Genomic DNA, 17,533 nt, shown 5'->3' with positions numbered 1-17,533 from the left:
TTCTTCATTGCTTCCACTACTTTCATCCTAGTGATCTCTTCCTCCTTTCTCACTTCCCTCCTTCTCCCAGCCATTCCCCAGTTATACATGCATTACTTTCATTCTCTATGTTTAACAGTTCCTTACAGTGTTCTCTCCATCTGCTCACTTTTTCTCCCGTTTCCACTATCAATCTGCCATTTTTATCTTTCACTCCCCTTCTCACTTCTTTATCATCCTGTCTAACTCCCTTTACCTCCTTCCAGAACATTTTTTTACATTCCCTCCAATTTACACTCAGATTCCTTCCAAATTCCTCATCCACTTTCTTCATATACTCTCACTAATCGTTTCACCTCTCTCATCCTTTCTGCATATAATCTCTCTTCCGTCTTTCTGCTTCCTCTGCTTCCCATCCACTGACTATATGCTTTTCTTTTGCGTCACAGCTTGTCTCACCTCATCATTCCGTCATGCGGTTCCTTGCACCCCCTTTCGTCTTTTCTTCACCCCACACACCATCTCACATGCTGCACCGATTTCTTCTATGAATATTTGGACAACCTTCCACCTCCCCCCATCTGCTCCAAATCATATTTACCCAATCGTTCCTCCACTTCTTTCTCATATTCTGCCCTTTTTCCATCTTCCTGCAATCTTTCTACCCTGGGTGCGATGAACTTTGAAATGGTTTGCAGGCTAAAGGTAAAACCGTGTTCATTTGGTACTGTTGATGGTTCAGAATCCTTGGTCCGTGTGTCATTTTGTATCACACCACAGTGGTATCGAATAATATTTTGGTGAGTGTTGATTGAAACGTTTATTGTTGGAAAGGTATTCAGAGTACATAGTACAACAAAAAGAGGTGGTGAGTCTTGCCACACATCTCCAGCACAAGACAGTTATACACAGTAAGTGGTTACAGATATCAATTCTGTAATGATTGTAAATACTTTCTGAAACATCCTTTATCATTTCAGTCTTTTGTACCCACCCCTAATTACGGTGTTAAACCATAACAGAGAGCATTCGTGTTAGGGACAGATTTCTTGGTAAAAGTCGAGTTAAAAACAGTGTATTGGCCAAAATTCACATAATGCTAATTGTATGAAGCTACTGTATACGCTATCGAAAGTGCCGATTCGGTCATTCCTGTGCTGAGTCGGTAATCTACACTGTGGTCGCACCCAAGGCTGGCTGACAGTGGTCTACCACAAGTGACAGAGAAAACTGCTGCTATTTCCGTGTGAGAAAATGGAAGTGAATACGAGTATAGTGGTAAGCTTGTTCAAACCTGGATTGATAGCATGACATAGATACTTGACACCCGTGAGGCCTCACCCGTCAGGAACTGTGTGGCCATTTCACCTACATCAGCCTTCACGTGTTGAGCTTGAGGCAGGACTTCCAGGCGCCAGATGAGCAGTTGACCTTTCAGATCATCCAGGGATTGTATGCGGGCCAATGGGAAATTAAAAGAGATCCCCAGTGGTCCCCCTACCTTGAGCAGATGAATCTGCCCAACCAGACGGGATGTGTAAGGATGATTCAAAAGGACGAAAGGTAGATTGAATGAGGTCGAGGCCTCGAGGGTGAAATTTATGTGGGAAAGTGAGGCTAAAGACTGCTTGTAGGTGTAGTAGGACAAGGGTAAAGGAGTTCAAGGTGTTAGGGCACCAGGAGGTAGCTGTTAGAAAGAGGAAAGAAGCGTGGACAGGCACGGATAGAGAAACCATGGCAGGGTTGGTGTGGTTTATTGGATAGCTAATTGTGCAGAGGACAATGTTGGTGCTCTCATCCCTTCATATTCTGCTTTAGCAGGAGAGTTAGAGCAGGGAGAGAGAGAGGTGGACTGAATATGTCGTCAGCGAAGACAAATTGCTGAACACAGTAGTTCATTACAAACATCATGACTGTTTGGGCACTTAATTGGTTGTAACATGAATACTTACCTGAATAGCGTTACGGTTCGCCCCTTGGAAACTCTGTGAAACTTATTATGAGGATGACTCTCACTTTTGTGTTGCCACCATAATCATGATATTCACACCAGAGGTGGGGTACAGTCTATAGACTGTACCCCAACTCTTATTGTGGCAGCATTATTCATGAGCTTTGCATCGAGTTTGAGAATAGTTACTCCATGCATGGGCTTTTGATATTCTCATGGAATTATTGTACTGGGAAATGGAGGACTTGACTGCAAATGATATAATGTACAGTGTAAGTAACTCATGCCTATGCCATGATCCGGCCTACATTGCCAGTGCTCATCATCTCTGGTCAATGGGTATAACCGCCACCCTGTCCCACCACCCATTGTCATCGTAACCCCCCAACCTGCCCACTCATTTTCTGCCCCATGCCTTCATTTCAGACTTTTAAGTCTGCAACTTAAACAGCTTTTCACCACCAGTGCTGTTCCTCATAAAATGCCCCTGTTCACTGGGTGTACAGTCGCACCATAAGTATCCGAACACCTGGGCACGATGGATGTGAAAGTGAGCAGAACGTATCGTGTTGTCTTGGAATGGTTGACATGCCTGATTTTGGAAAAACTCACCCTGGAATCATTGCACTGTGTGGTGCACTGGCGTATGATGTAGTAATTATTTCTGACAGAAGTGCACTCGAGGAGAGCTGTTTTCAGACTTTCGATCATATATTTCAAAATGCATGGTGCTTACATCGTTCGAGTACTTTATGGTGGGAGTGTACTTGCCCTTGTTTACACTACCATTACCACCAGCTTAACCGACTCCATCCACTGTGTTCTGTCCACCCTATCCCACCGACTTGCTGCTCCCCCACTTTTGATTCACATCTAACCAGCCCAAGTACAACATCACGGAGTGCCGTAGCCACTCCGTATGTAGGAATGTTGCAGGTTCAAAATGGCGTCCTGTTCATAGGGAATAGGAACATTCGCGCGAAAACGGTCGCAAAGCCCAGTTCTAAGCTTATGAACTAAAAGACTCTTTCGCTATTCAAGTGCAGAAGTACTCGCGAAGTCGTGCTAACCTTGTAGGAGTCGCAAAATCGAACCGCAAAAATATCGATTTTGTTCTTTCTTCTCCATCAGTCATAACTCCAAAAAGGCGTACGCGAGCGTACGATACACCAAATCACTTCTTGTCAAGTGTAGATATTTCTTTTCGTGTTTAGAATAGCATTCAGGCCACGGTTTGCGAGTTACGGCCTGAAAGCCGCATCGCGGTCACCCGGAAGTACGCCATTTTGCGCCATATTGGTTAGCTTCAGCTCTCCTACAGTTTAAGAACGTACCGAAACACGTCTTTTCACGGGAAGGCACCCTTGTTTTAGTATTTCAGTATGGAATGCATGTAACAATCCAAATCCAACTCTTGCTTTATGCATAGTTATACTTCCACAAAAAACATCTTAAACTACAAAACAAAAATTTTCTTCTAAAATGATTGTTAAGAAGTAGGAATGGCAAAAATGCACAGATAAAAGATAAAAAAAAAAAAAAAAAAAAAAGCACAGAAACAAGAGAGCATTCACAATGGGAGAAGATTTGGAGACCTATACCCATTACTACATTTCACCAGCTACAAGTTTGTGGTAGTTAAAGTGTGGAACGTAGTAGTGGGTATAGGTCACCAAATCTCCCATCCTGAATGTTCTCTTGTTTCTGTGCTTTTTTCATCTCATATCTGTGCACTATTGTCATTTCTATTTTTTAACAGTTATTTTAGAAGAAAATTTTTGTTTTCTAGTCCATCTTCACATACACCCCTAAGCTTCGCCCTGTACTCAGTACCATGCCAGCCTATCCTGCCGATTAATTTCTTCCTTTTTGCTCTGGTGTGAATATCATGATTATGACTGGCTTCACTACTAACCAACCAACAGTACAGTATTCATAGGCTATACCCACGTCTTGCTCCACCATCCCAGCCCTTTTTGGTCTCTCGCCTCCATCTATCCCATCCATTCTTGATAAACCTTATCTAGAAAACCACAGCACTGTGAGGGCTGAATATGGGTACCATCTCTCACAGACAACGTGAAGAGATCTTTACTGTCGCGAACCGATCTGATTGACCTAAAAGGATCTGAAAAACATACCGACCATAAGATGCATAACGATATATCTGGGTTAAAATATGGCTGGATGTGAACTGACTGGTAAAAGCATGAATTGTTCTGACTCACTGAACATGGCTGAAGTAACCTATAAGAATGATCGTAACAGTAGCCTAGCTCGAGTGACATGAGAGGAACATTATTGCCCTCTTCGGGCCGGAATGGGTTTGATGGGCCTGAATGGACCTAAAATGGTGTGATTTGACCAATTAAGTCGCCCAGGAAAATTGTAGATAATTACGATTGTTCCTCAGACAGGTGTGCCGGCAGAGGGTTATATCAGCCGATAGTTATTCCTGCTGATGGTTATGCCGACTGACGGTTATACCAGCTGTGTTGTGCCAGGTGGTGGTTATGGCAGCTGACTACTCTGCTGGCTGACAGGTATGTCAACTGATGGGTTTGCCATCTGACGGTTACGCCGCTGAAAGTTGTGTCGGCTGATGGTTATGTTGGCTGGGAATTATGCCAGCTGATGATTATGCCGCTTGACAGTTATGGTGACTTATGCTAGCTGGTTATCGACTGTGAGTTTACTTATGCCAGCAGATGGTTATGCTGGGTGGGAGTTTACTTATGCCAGCAGATGGTTATGCTGACTGGGAGTTTACTTATGCCAGCAGCTGGGTATGCTGGCTGGGGGATATGCCAGTTGACAGTTTTGCGGGTTGACGGGTATGCCAGCTGACAGTAGTGGTGGTTAACGGTTATAAGGTAGCTTGTCATTGTACGGCTTGTTTTCGTCTAGAGTTAAATGGATAATATTAAACGTAAGGTCGCTAAGGGAAGGCACACTGTCAGGCTTTTACGTCACAGTGAAATTACATAAGCAATAAAAAGTTTGACCTTTCTTGCTCTTTGCGAATTTCATAATGTAAAGTAGAATGTAAAGTAACCATATCGCGTCTTCACAGATGTTCAGAATTGACCGTCATAATATAGAGCCCTGTATATTCGTTGTGAAAGGAAGCTTCCTAACACCTTTTCTTATGTGATTTCTTTTGTTTAATACACCTTCCTGCCTTTTTCTGTTTAACATAAATCCTTCCAGTATCGCCATACCTTTCATAGATAAAACGTACAAAAGAATATGAGTCAGCCATATCCGAAAATTAATCGCTAAAGAGGAAGTGTTAGGGAGCTTCCTTAACCGACGAGAAGGTAGTACATGCCAGCCATAATACACACATTCTGGCCTAAAGAAAGTTCATGAATACCCGCGTTAATATGCCGCGTCATGCTCTTCGTCATAGCCCCCTCTCCTCCCACCTCCATCACACCTGCCTCGGCTTCATCAATAACCCCCGCACCTGTCCTCGTCCACTTACACGCCTCCTTAGCTCAGGGGCAGAGCACTGGTCTTGTAAACCAGGGGTCGTGAGTTCGATTCTCACAGGGGGCAGCAGCTGTTTAGCCCCCGTGAAAAAGAAAGAAAAGAAGAAGAAAAATAAATAAATACGTAGATAAAATGGTTAATTGCTAAACCATACGGGTTGTTGAGACACCGTAAATTGGATTGGCGCCTAGCATGACCCGACTTCATTAACCCCTTCATTTCGATGACCTCCCTTTCCCCCATTTTTTTTTTTTTTTATCATTCGTGTTAGCTCCAGATTATTTTCTATTCAGCCTTAGAGAATCATTTATAATGGGAGAGGTAGAAATAGTTCCCGTTAGCTCCTTCGCAGCCTGATGCCCCTCCCTATGCTAAATGATATTGTTTTTAACTAGAATTGAGAAATGCGCCATTGCAGTGATGAATTCACGATTTAAGGAGTATCTAACTGCCTATCATAACTTTATTATGCATTTCTTATTTCTTCTCCTTCTTCTTCGTAGTAATAGTAGTAGTAGTAGTAGTTGTAGTGTGGAACACACTGAGGTGGTTTGGCCATGTGGAGAGGATGGAGGGTGAAAGACTGACGAAGAGAGTGTATGTGAGTGAGGTGGAGGGGGAAAGAGGGAGGGGGAGGCCGAGGATGAGATGGAGGGATGGGGTGGAGAGGTATATGAGAGAGGGGTGTGTGAGTTGGGAGCAGGGCAGTGAAATGGCGGGGGACAGGGCGACTTGGAGGCGATTTGTTTGTGGCCACCCCAAACGGGATTGAGGTGTCTGGCAATATATATATATATATATATATATATATATATATATATATATATATATATATATATATATATTGATTTATTTACTTATTGAAGGGAACAAGTAGAGTGGAGTGTAGAATCCTACCGCGAGACCCTTGTTCTTCCTGCAGAAATAATTTTTAGTTTCGGTACGAGAGGAAAAATATTATGAACTGTTTCATTTTACTTTTTTTTTTTTTTTTTCAGGGAGGACAAGGAAGGGAGAGTGCACAAACTTCGAGTCTCATCTCTTCCCGCAGATCAAAAGGTGAGTTACGAGAGGGATTTGATCGGAAGTTCCTCTGTGAATCCAATCAAGTTCAGAGCAAGACAGAGTTGGATACTGAAGTACAGGTTTGAAATACGAGTGTCTGTATCTCCGATCCGGTGACGGTCTTTTCAGTTTATTCTTGGTATCTCCAGACAAAAACTCTTCAGTGCTACAGCTCCTTCCTAAGCTGTAAAAAATCGTCTGCAGGTAGGAGGAATTAAAAAAAAAAAAAAATGCGTACGTGTGTTTGCATGCTAAGAAATTACATACCGTATAAAGTGAATAACGGGAAATGAATCTAGAGAGATGGTAGATTACTGAAATGGATCATTTTCGTTTAGTTAGTCGTCAGATTTTCTGTCTTAACTGTCCGTTGTTCACTTGGTTAGAGGCTCATGTTTATTGATTGTTTCTAGGGTAGTAAATTTTCCTTTGAAGGTTTAGCATTACCTTCCATCTACTGTATATGTATCGTCTCTCTTTATGTCTACCCATTCTTACACACGCGCGCGAGCGCGAATATCTGCTGTAATCGATTCTTTTTTACGTAACAAATTTGGGCCACTCACAAAAATATTAACTTGTGTTTTCCTGAAATTCGACCTGTCTTTATTATAAGGTAGGAATGAATATCACTGGTTACCAGTTAAATCGACCCTACACCTTGCCATCAGCGGAACTAAAATAGATTGGAGATATTTGTCTAGGTAAGCATGGTGTGCTTTTGCCACCATGCTGCACATATGCCACAGTACAAGGGTTCCATACAAACTAGTGTATTTGCCTGTTGCCAGTGTTTTGTGTATTAGCCATACTGCCTGTCTCTTTTCAATGCCGCTCCTGTAATTGGAATTTTTATCCCGTGTAAGGGTATTGTGTTGGGCGGGATGTTTTCTGATTCGAGTATTCCATCCATCATTCAGTTATTATCTCTTCATCAGAAATGTAGGGGTCCAAGGCTAGGCTACTTAGTCAAGACATTGTGATGGGGATGACCAGTCACTTATTCCTGAGCGGTATTATCCGAGTAGTAAACTCCTACCATTCCATAGAAGTGGATCCTGATGAGCCACATCGATCTGAGCACCATAACCAACTAGACCACCAAGCGTCTATTTATTGACTGGTAAATACCAAATGAAGTAAATAATTACTGGAGTATATCCAGGAAACCAAATGGTTAATCAGTCACTGTGCAACCAGATTTAGACAGAACTGCATCCAGTGAATGGACGGTGGGTGCCTCCCACGGTCATGATACAGTATGTTATTTTGATAGTACTTAACCTACAATGAAAATTAGTATAAAAGTAAGGCACCGTAAAATGCACTGACTTGAATCCCAGAACTTACTTTCTTGGTTGTCTTATTACCAGTGTGATGTAACTGGTGAGGGTTGCGTCATCGGTACCTGCGATACTTGTGCTTCGCCGTACGTGCTCCACCACAATTCTGCACACCTCTCCTAACGCAAATTACTGCCTCCTTAGCTCGGGTGAAGAGCACTGGTCTTGTAAACCAGGGGTCGGGATTTCGATTCGCACAAAGGAGTATCATATTTAGTTCATAGACGTTGTCACTGGTCGCTGATAAGGTGATGCAAAAACCATAAAGAAAAATGCAACGGAAATGTTACATAAAAAAAGAAGGTAATAGGTAGAGAATTGGCACGACGCCAGTATAGTTTCCCTGCAGAAGACAGTTTATATAATATACTTGAAAACGTCGATATAGTCACCAGTGCTAAAAGCCATGACACAGTAGAGAGAACCTGAACCCACCCCTGCCACTCCTGTCACGCTCACATGTTGAGAGTCAGGTGCCGTCTTCACAAATTTTCTTGAGCCTAGGTTGTGTGTAATGTTGCTTTGTTTTTACTCTTTATCTCCACTCGTACTGTCCCAAACATTGGAGAGGGACACTCTCACGTGGTGCCACTGATATGAACGGTCGGCTCAGCTGTCTGGTTATGCACACTGCTCTCAGTCCCCCGAAAGGAGGTTGGTGGACTGCAGAAGGGCAGCATCTGCTTGCAGTCCACTGGGTTCACATTCAGATGAGCTTGCGGTTGTAGCTACCTCTTTTGCACTTCACAACCAGACTAGACTAGAACGAGAAATATGACCAGATAAGATGATTCCTGATAATCCCCAATATGGAAGTTTGATTATCGGGAGAAGTAGGTAAGATGGTTTAAGAATACTTCTCCAGGTGTAGCACAACTAAGGGTTTCGTTTACACATTAACACCTCCAGTCCGAGAGATTGCTGCAAAGGGGAATAAAATAGTTTTGGTTAGCCAGAATAAAATACAATCACGTGTGTCGTACTGGCATTCAAAATTGTCTGCAGAATGACAGTTGAAAGGGTCCATTGTTGCTCTGCGGTGCCTATAGATCTGTCACCTTAACTTGCCCCAGATTTTCTTTCTTGTGGAGCACATCATTTGCGTAAAAAGACAGTACTACAGCTTTTCATCTTTTACATAACACTTCTTCATGACAGTTGACTAGTAGCATATTGTTGTGTTAATTTATTGTTATAGTCCAGCAGTCAAGATGGAAGTGGCAGTTTTGGGACAAGTTGAAATCAGAAGACTATTACAGCAGCAGATTTACATGGGTGTTAAGTCACTTCGCACAAACTCTGAAGCGGTTAGGTTTTCAGGCCTATTCAGTTTCATTCAGGCCACTTCAGGCACCGTACTCGTATATTCATTCAGTTATGTTAAGACCATTTCAGGCATATAATATATATATATATATATATATATATATATATATATATATATATATATATATATATAAGCTAGGAACACAAATTTTCGTAGCGGTCGACGTTCATTCATACCATGTTGTAAGCATGGTAGGACCCCCGAAGACTACACTCGTCCAGTTGTACCAAATTACATCAAGAACAATAACCGAAGCGCCTTGACGTTCCCACATATAGTACGTTTAGTTCGTTTATCTTGCATTTTCAGTTCTTTCATTTATCCATTAAAATACATTTCCTCAGTGCCCCTTACCTCTCATCCCTTCGTCTAATATCCTTACAGCTTTAGCGTATGTATAGTTGCGGATAAGCCTATTAATTGATCCACCTCATAGCGGTAAGTTATGTAACAGGAAGCAGTGACTGATGAGCCAGCCAGATGCTCAGAATGTAAAGGCCCTCTCCCACTTCGGCGTAAATAGGCACGATGAAGCCACGATGAAAATCGTGGCTGAAGTCGGTGATGTGTCGACGATTCTGACCAAGAATCGTGGTGTCGGCGTAATACCGGCGACACCAGTACGACAAAACGCCGAAACCTCGGCGGAGTATACGATATAGCTGGCGACTAGTAGCCGACATATCGCTGATATGTCGGCGTAATGCACAAGCATTATTCTAAATTCAAATTTTAACGGTTTTATTTTATGGCGACTCAATGGCGATAAAGGTACAACGGCGGCGTGCTGTCGACGATGTATCGTCGATGTGTCGGCGAATGCATTGCACGCACCTCTCAGACAAAACGCCGAGGCCATCGGAGGTGCTTCGCCGTCACCGGCGTATTTAAGGCGATTAATCGACGGTTCATCCGCGAAATGTCGGCGATATATCACCGACATTCATAAGATGAAATATTACTGTCGCACAACCCGGTACATATCGTACGGTTTACGTAGGCTATGTCGTATTAACCTCACCGACGCATCGCCGACACATTGCCGACGCTCCGCCGTATGACATCTCAACGTTTTTTTTTCACCGCCGACGCCTCGCCGATGTCGGCGATCATACGCGGTTTATACGCAGGGTAATCGCCGACGTTGCCGAGGCGTCGCCTTGTTGTTTACGACTAATCTGCGAAATTTTACAAAATCGTGGAGGGCCACGACAAATTTCCACTTCGTGCGACGTATCGGCGCCATGCCACGAATGGACAAGATTTTGATGACGAATACCCACGATTAGGGATTTTTGACACATCGTGACTTTATCTTCCACACTTTCGCCGAAGTGGGAGAGGGCCTTAACGTAAGAATTTCATTTTCTCCCGACTAAACAGTGGAGGGATATTATTGTCTGTAGCTGTAGACTCGATCAAAAAGTATCCATAGCCTGGTGATCGATAGTGTACTGTTTATCTATCTATCTATTGCCAGACGCCTTAATCTCGTAAAGGGTGGCCACAAACAAATCGCCTCCATGTCGCCCTGTCCTCCGCCATTTCACTGCGCTGTTCCCAGCTCACACCCCTCTCACTTATACCTGGTGATCGATAGTTGCAATTAGCACTTTTGCTGTTCGTGTGTGTGTGTGTGTGTGTGTTTTCCATATATTTCTGAATGGAGGCTTTATTATCATATTTAAAGTTTCGTCTTCATGCTGCATGGATAGCAGGCCTACATATACCTGAGAAATCACTGGAGAATGACTTAAGGCGTTTCGTCCACTGGTTCAGTATGTGAAGACGGGTTTTTTCTTTGTCTTTCCATTTGTTTCTTTTTATTGCTTTTTATCATTCTTTCTGATCATCCACTTTCCTTATTGACCTCAGCATACTGCTCTTAACTTATCTCGATTGCACATTGACACTGTCTTGCCTCTTTATAACTTACCTCGTACTCCTTCGTTTGTCAGTCTCACCTTCAGGAAGATTGTTAACTCTCACACTGTACCGCACCGACAATCTTCACCCTTTACTGAACCTTGCATACCACTCCCAATCTCGCATTCTGTCTCACTTGGTGTCTATATCCCTTTGACTTTCCTTTCCTTTGACCGCTTCCCTTCCTTTGACGCTGCCCTTTAGGAAAATATTCAGTTTCTCTACTATACCATTCCGATGATTGTTTCCATCTACTGACGTCTCCCAGCCACTCCAAAAATTCCCCCAAAGTTACATTTCGCTTCTCCTTCTCATCACTTTCCTCTAATCGTTTCCATTATTGGTTTGAAAATTACTTCCGATTTAACCTTCATTTGCTTTCTCTTCCCATGTCTGCTTATGTTACCCAAGCCTCCTTTTTTTTTTTTTTTTCTTAATATTCTGCCTCTTCCACCTTTCTCTACCTCCCTCTTCCTTTCCAGCTTCCCTCTTCAACCCTTGCGTCTGTTATGTACTTGTAGATGCACAGTTACTTCCTGTGCTATATCTAATCATCATCATCATCATCATCATTAGTTACCCTTCTTTCTGGCTTCCTTAACCTCTTCATACTTTTCCAAACTTCTGTAACTTTCAATTTCCTCTTATTGTCTTGTGCCTCCCTCCCTCGTGTGTGTGTGTGTGTGTGTGTGTGTGTGTGTGTGTGTGTGTGTGTGTGTTTCATTCTACTCATTCCAGCCATTCACATTTACACAGTTAAGGATAAAAGTTCCCCTGCAGTTCCTCTGCATGTCCGTCACAGTCCTCGCTGACGCATCATATCAGAGAGAGTCATGTGTATGGAGGAGACATGCAAAATTCATCCCAGCAGAGAAGGATTAGGCAGCAGAACAGAACAGGAAATAGAAGAGGTGATTTATTAAACGAAATTTTGTTTCCGACTGTTCATACCTTCCTATTTTCCCTCTTCATTTCACGTATCAGTAATGGCAACAAACATGCACAATAAAACTGACAGATAAAGCACGGTAATGTAGCAAAAAGCAATAAATAAGAAGTGATCAGGTGCTGACTAAGGGTGATCATTTGTATAAACAAGAACAAGAGAAGATGAACAGTATGATGATATAGCCAACACTTCTCCTTTCAGTTGGCCGATTCCCCCCTTTCCCACTCTCCGCATAGGCTACACACGCACTGCACGCACTCTCTCTCCCTACACTTAAGTCTTCCCACACTTACACACAGGCACACACCTGTACTCACGAACAGATTTATCTACTTCACAGGTACACTCGTCTTCACATACTGCAGGCAGACGTACACGTATGCGTCTCTACTCTTGCGTAATTGACGTATGTTTGTGTATGTACAGCACATTGCCTCACTTGTAGATATTTGGTAACTCAGACAAAAGTATTTATGCCCAGACACATCATTCCCGTTTTCAGTAATACACACATGAGCACATTCTCTCAGATAATTTGCATACACGTGGGTTCTATACTCATACTCTTTTTTATATGAGTACAATTTCACTTACTTATAAATGACACTTACACACTACTGTACACTTTCATGATGACGGACACTAATCTCACTTATACCTTACGCTTAAGCGCGCGCGCACGCACGCACGCACGCACGCGCACGCGCGCACACACACACACACACACACACACACACACACACACACACACACACACACACACACACACACACACACACACACACACACACACACTACTCTACTTGGGACGATTCCAGCGATATTTCTCCATCTTCATCCATTATGACATCCTCGTACCCGACGTAAATTTTCTTCAAAGGATTTATTTTCTGTTCTCCCTGGTCTCAGGGCCTTTGCTTATGTGCTGACCCCATGCCTAGGTAAACTCTTTCGTCTGTGTTTGTCGCCTTACCCATTCCCTCTTGGCAGGTTGTTCTCATTCAGCCTCTCCCGAAGAAGGGTGACCGTTCACCGCCCTCAAACTACTGTCCAATTGCAGGGATGGATCCAGGGGGGGGGATGCATTCCCCCCCCCCACCGGCCATGCATCATTGAATAAAGAGGCAATTTCAACATTGAAATATCAGTATGTAGCGTCAAGTCTTTGGTTGAATCAGCGAATCAGACCTCCCCACCGAAAATTCCTGGATCCACCCCTGTCCAATTGTTGTAATGCATATTGTAAAAGCTGCTGTGCTTCTCTTTCTCTGTGTGCATGGAGGCTTTGCTGAACCATCCTGCTAATGGAGGTTAAGGGTGACTGGTTGCCTCCCATTATACCGAGACTTTTCTCCACAACTGTACATAAAGTCAAAGGCAGTTTCAAATGGATAATAAAACCAATTCAGAAGAAACAACATTTCAAAACATATTGTCATTGTTATCGATCCCTGTTATCAAGAGAAATTAAATTATTTCTTACAGCCTCAAACCAGAACACAAACAGCAGAACTTGTGGTAAATCGCTAATAATAAACTAACTTAAAATTATTAACCACACACAAAACTCATCCAAAACCTTGACCAAAAAGAGTACTGTGGCCGCCGTCCTAAAAGTGTGTTCAGTCTTAACACTGTGAAGGCAGTTTTCATATTGAGTGCAATTTTCACACTGTGGATACGGTTTTAATGTGTGGGTGGTTATAACTGAGGAATGCACGGTTGTAACATTGTGGGTGACAGTATTAACACAGCGGGTACGACTTCGACATAGCAAGTTAGGTGCGGTCTGGTCAAAGCAATGGTATTAAGCTGGGTCTTGCGTGCGTGTGTGTGTCTGGTGACGTGATCAAGTGCTTCAGGTGAAAGCTGGATCAAGTAAGTATAAACACCTCAACGATCAAATTCAGGCCCGCGTTATAATTTTTACCTCCGCATTACAATGACGTTTTACAAATTATTGCCGCCTCTAGACGATGTCACTTAGCTTTGGGTATGCTGTTGGACATGGGGATTTGAAGCAACCATAATTAACTTCTTAAAAGATCCGTCTGGTGGTAACAAGAGCACAGTATAAAAATACATCATGGGATTGAAGGGAAGAAATCGCTAATGTGGGTCAGGGGGACATGCCTTTTGTCTGCCTCTGCCCAGGGTACGTCACAGGTGCACTGTAATGTACCCGTTTTACTCTAAGTTGGCCTAAAATTTCTATCTCTTCACCTTGAATACTGAGTTGTAGCAATATATTAACCCTTGATTCTGATGCTAGTCAAGAGGAAGCGCCATGAAAAGGGTGTAGAGCCACAGTACTGTCTTATTCTTCCCTTGAGCAAGTAGAATAAGCTAAAAAGAACAAAAATCTGGCCCAAGTTAAGGTGAAAGCGATACAGTGTTCGGTGTATTACCACATGATTCTGTGTAATGAACATCATCCCATACTCGTGCATGGCTTTGACTTGCACAACAAATACGCTGCACGTGTAATACGTACCCTGTGTCGATGCAGCATCCCAGGTCGAGCATTCATGTCATCTTGCCAGTACAGACACGTACAAGGCCAATTTAAAAAATGAAAAACTGTCTGGAAAAATGTTTTAACACTGATCATTCTTGGGTTGAGGTAATGCATGACGAAGGGGATACTGTTGAGCATAGGTAGCTTTGTGTTAATGGTAGGCACGGTGGCCAGACTCAAAATAATGAAGCCCTGCTCAGTATTTAAGAAAAGCATTGACAAAGATCATTCCCCCCCTCTCCCCTCCAAATTAGGCGTGTTGATATAGAGCAAATTAATTCATCGACATAAAACACTTTTGTGTACCCATGTACTAAGCGCTTCCGGGTCGGATGCGTTACGTTCGTCGATCATTGCCACGCCTCCTTAGCTCAGGGGCAGAGCACTGGTCTTGTAAACCAGGGGTCGTGAGTTCGATTCTCACAGGGGGCAAATGTTTTTTCCTTTCAATATTTTACCTTTATTTCCCTTCATACTTTCATAACTGTAGTAGCTTCGTTGGTGCAGTGATAGTGAAATTTCTTTAGAGGAAGTGTGTTAGCTCTGGTGTTTAGTTGCCATATGCAATTGACTGCTATGCTTAATTATCATTTTCCTTTTATGTGACACATGGGGGATCACACATGGCTTAAAGCAGAACAAGAAGCTGCTGTATCTCATGCTGTATGATGCCGCTGGTGTTGAGGGAGGCTGTTTTCATGTGAAACGTGGAGGCTTTCTTTGTTGTCCTTGTCCTAATTGTTCTCGTAGCTTAGTCACATTTACGGGATCTGTCTAGCGTGGGCTGACCTACGGAAGTTATCCTCGTGTACTGTCCTGGTTTTTTGTGACATCGTAAAATCCAGAGGTTGGCCACGCTGCATTAAGTGAACCTTGACTGGCCGGAAATACCAACACTGAGTCAGGGAGGTTAACACGTGCATGAGTCAGCCACTTTATTAAACCAGTCACAGCTCCCTCTCGCGGCTCCAGTAAGACCAGTGTGACAGGCAAACTTTCTCACATCTCGCACTGTTTCTTCTGGTACTTTCTTCTCGGTTTAGGTGCATCAGATCAGTTCAGTACAATAAAGATCGAGTCACGTCATGCCTATTTATGTGTGCCAAAAATCAGCTTTATCATGTGTGTGTGTGTATGTGTCTGTATTTATTTTCGATATATGACAGTTCAGGACTTTAGATGCTTTTAGGTCCATCTAATCTATTAAGGTCGGTAGAAATTAATTCAGGTCATGGTTGTGAAGAGTTGCGCCAGAAATCATCTCAGTTGCTGTAGTTGTGTTTGACATACAGTTTCTTTAACATATCCACCACATCGGAACCAAAAAGGGATGAAGTGGATGGAGAATAGCGGACGAGTTGGTGGTGGGTTTATAGGGTCTGGAGAGGTGGATGGATGGATACGTCTTGTGAAAATGAGCGTAGTGAATTATCTGTTTTGCTGAAAATGTAGGTGGAAAGGGCAGGACGGATTGCGGGCGCAGAGTGGAAGTAGTACACCTTGTGAAGACAGACGTTTCGTATTATGAGGAGCTTTGTTATTGGTGGGAAAGCTTAGGGTCAAAAATTTCTCTTAATTGGAGAGGTGGGTGAGGAAGGTAGATAAGAGGTGGGGTGGGTGGAAAGAGTGGGAGGAACAGACTGAGATGGGGTCTGATGGTGGGGCAGGGTGGGGAGAGTACACTCTGAATGTGGGTGTGATAGGATGTATAGGGCGTGGTGTGCATTTAACCTTTTATTGGGCAGGGGCGTCCGGTTGAATATAGTCGTGTAGCGTTAAGCAGAGTAAATTCACCGTAAAAGATTACATTAAAGCTTTCTCGTGAATAATGCTGTGGAAAAAAAAAAGGGGGGGGGAAAGAATGTAAGCACGCTTTGCTCGTATAGTTGCTGTCTTCGAGGCAGGTAAAAAACATGAAGGAGGGAAGAAGGGTCCGGTGGGAGAAAGTGTAGAGAAACCTGTGACCTTGTGGCGGGCGTCACAGAAACCACCTCACAAACTACTCTTGCTTTTCAGGAGTACAGTACTCGCCTTTCCACGCTCCCCTCATCTCTCGTCTTCTCTATTTAAATGTACCTTTTTCTATATTTCATTCAGATCCATAAGTCTGGAAGGAAACTGGGTCTTGATAAGGTAAGATTTACACTGGTAACTCTCTCTCTCTCTCTCTCTTAATACCGCCTTCTTTCCATGACTAACCATATCAGTTCCTCTCATATTTCTTTCGTATTGCCAGAAGATTTTGTATTCTCACATCCTCAAAAGTAACCAAGCACAAAGCAAGGTCAGTGATACGCTGGAGATGGCCATTTACACTCTTTTTGCTCAACTTGGCCTAGAATTGCCATCTCCGCCTTGAATGTTGTTATAATAGGTTAGCACTAAACTGTGCTACGCACAAAATGCTATGAAAGATGTAGGGCTGAAGTACCGTCTTTTTCTGCCACTGAGCTATGTGAAATAAGCTGCAAAAGAAAGAAAATCTAGGCCAGGTTAACGTGAAAGGACCATAGTACTGTATGTGAATATTCGAGCAATGAAAACTTAAATTACCCCATCATGAATCATCGTTTGCCTTAATTTTTGAATACTAGTTTGAATCCTTCAGGTTAATCCTTAGTTAAAATGACGGTAATTCTCAGTTCGTAATGTTTTAAGCAGGCAGCAAGCCCGTGTGCGTTCCACATCACAGAGCAGCCTACCTCGCACGCACGATTTGGCCATCCTTTCAGTTACTTTTTTTTTTTTTTTTTTTTTTTATATATATATATATAACGGAAATTGGATGATAAATGAGCGGTGCTTCATTTTGTACGCAAGTATTGGCCCAGTGTGTATTATTAGCAGCACGGGGTACGAACTTCCCCTCCAAAGCTGCGTGTGTAAGAAAACCTTGTACATAATAGGGTGAACTATATTGTTTTCACCTGAATGTGGCCCAGATTTTCTTGCTCTTGTTGCTTATTTCGTGTAGCTCAGC

The 17,533-nt window shown here is 43.0% G+C and overlaps 1 protein-coding gene and 2 non-coding genes across 3 annotated transcripts in view; all 3 read left to right on the top strand.

Annotated features, from left to right (window-relative positions):
• Positions 1–5,326: 5,326 nt before the first annotated feature.
• LOC145415679 (uncharacterized) overlaps positions 5,327–17,533 on the top strand; it is an 88,013-nt gene continuing 75,806 nt past the window's right edge. Inside the window, exons 1-4 of the mRNA XM_080284893.1 lie at positions 5,327–5,466; positions 6,477–6,570; positions 7,864–7,919; positions 9,032–9,140. Coding sequence (XP_080141019.1) covers positions 5,327–5,466; positions 6,477–6,570; positions 7,864–7,919; positions 9,032–9,140 — 399 coding nt within the window. The remainder of the gene's footprint in view (positions 5,467–6,476; positions 6,571–7,863; positions 7,920–9,031; positions 9,141–17,533) is intronic.
• TRNAT-UGU (transfer RNA threonine (anticodon UGU)) lies at positions 5,420–5,491 on the top strand. Its single transcript has one exon. It is a non-coding gene; the product is annotated as a tRNA-Thr (tRNA).
• TRNAT-UGU (transfer RNA threonine (anticodon UGU)) lies at positions 14,914–14,985 on the top strand. Its single transcript has one exon. It is a non-coding gene; the product is annotated as a tRNA-Thr (tRNA).

The sequence above is a fragment of the Coenobita brevimanus genome, chromosome 103 (assembly GCF_032717465.1).
Source record: "Coenobita brevimanus isolate Jiangsu-jjx chromosome 103, ASM3271746v2, whole genome shotgun sequence".
NCBI classification, from domain to species: domain Eukaryota; kingdom Metazoa; phylum Arthropoda; class Malacostraca; order Decapoda; family Coenobitidae; genus Coenobita; species Coenobita brevimanus.
The sequence above is the reverse complement of the archived record's forward strand: the minus strand, read 5'-3'. Positions and strand labels throughout refer to the sequence as shown.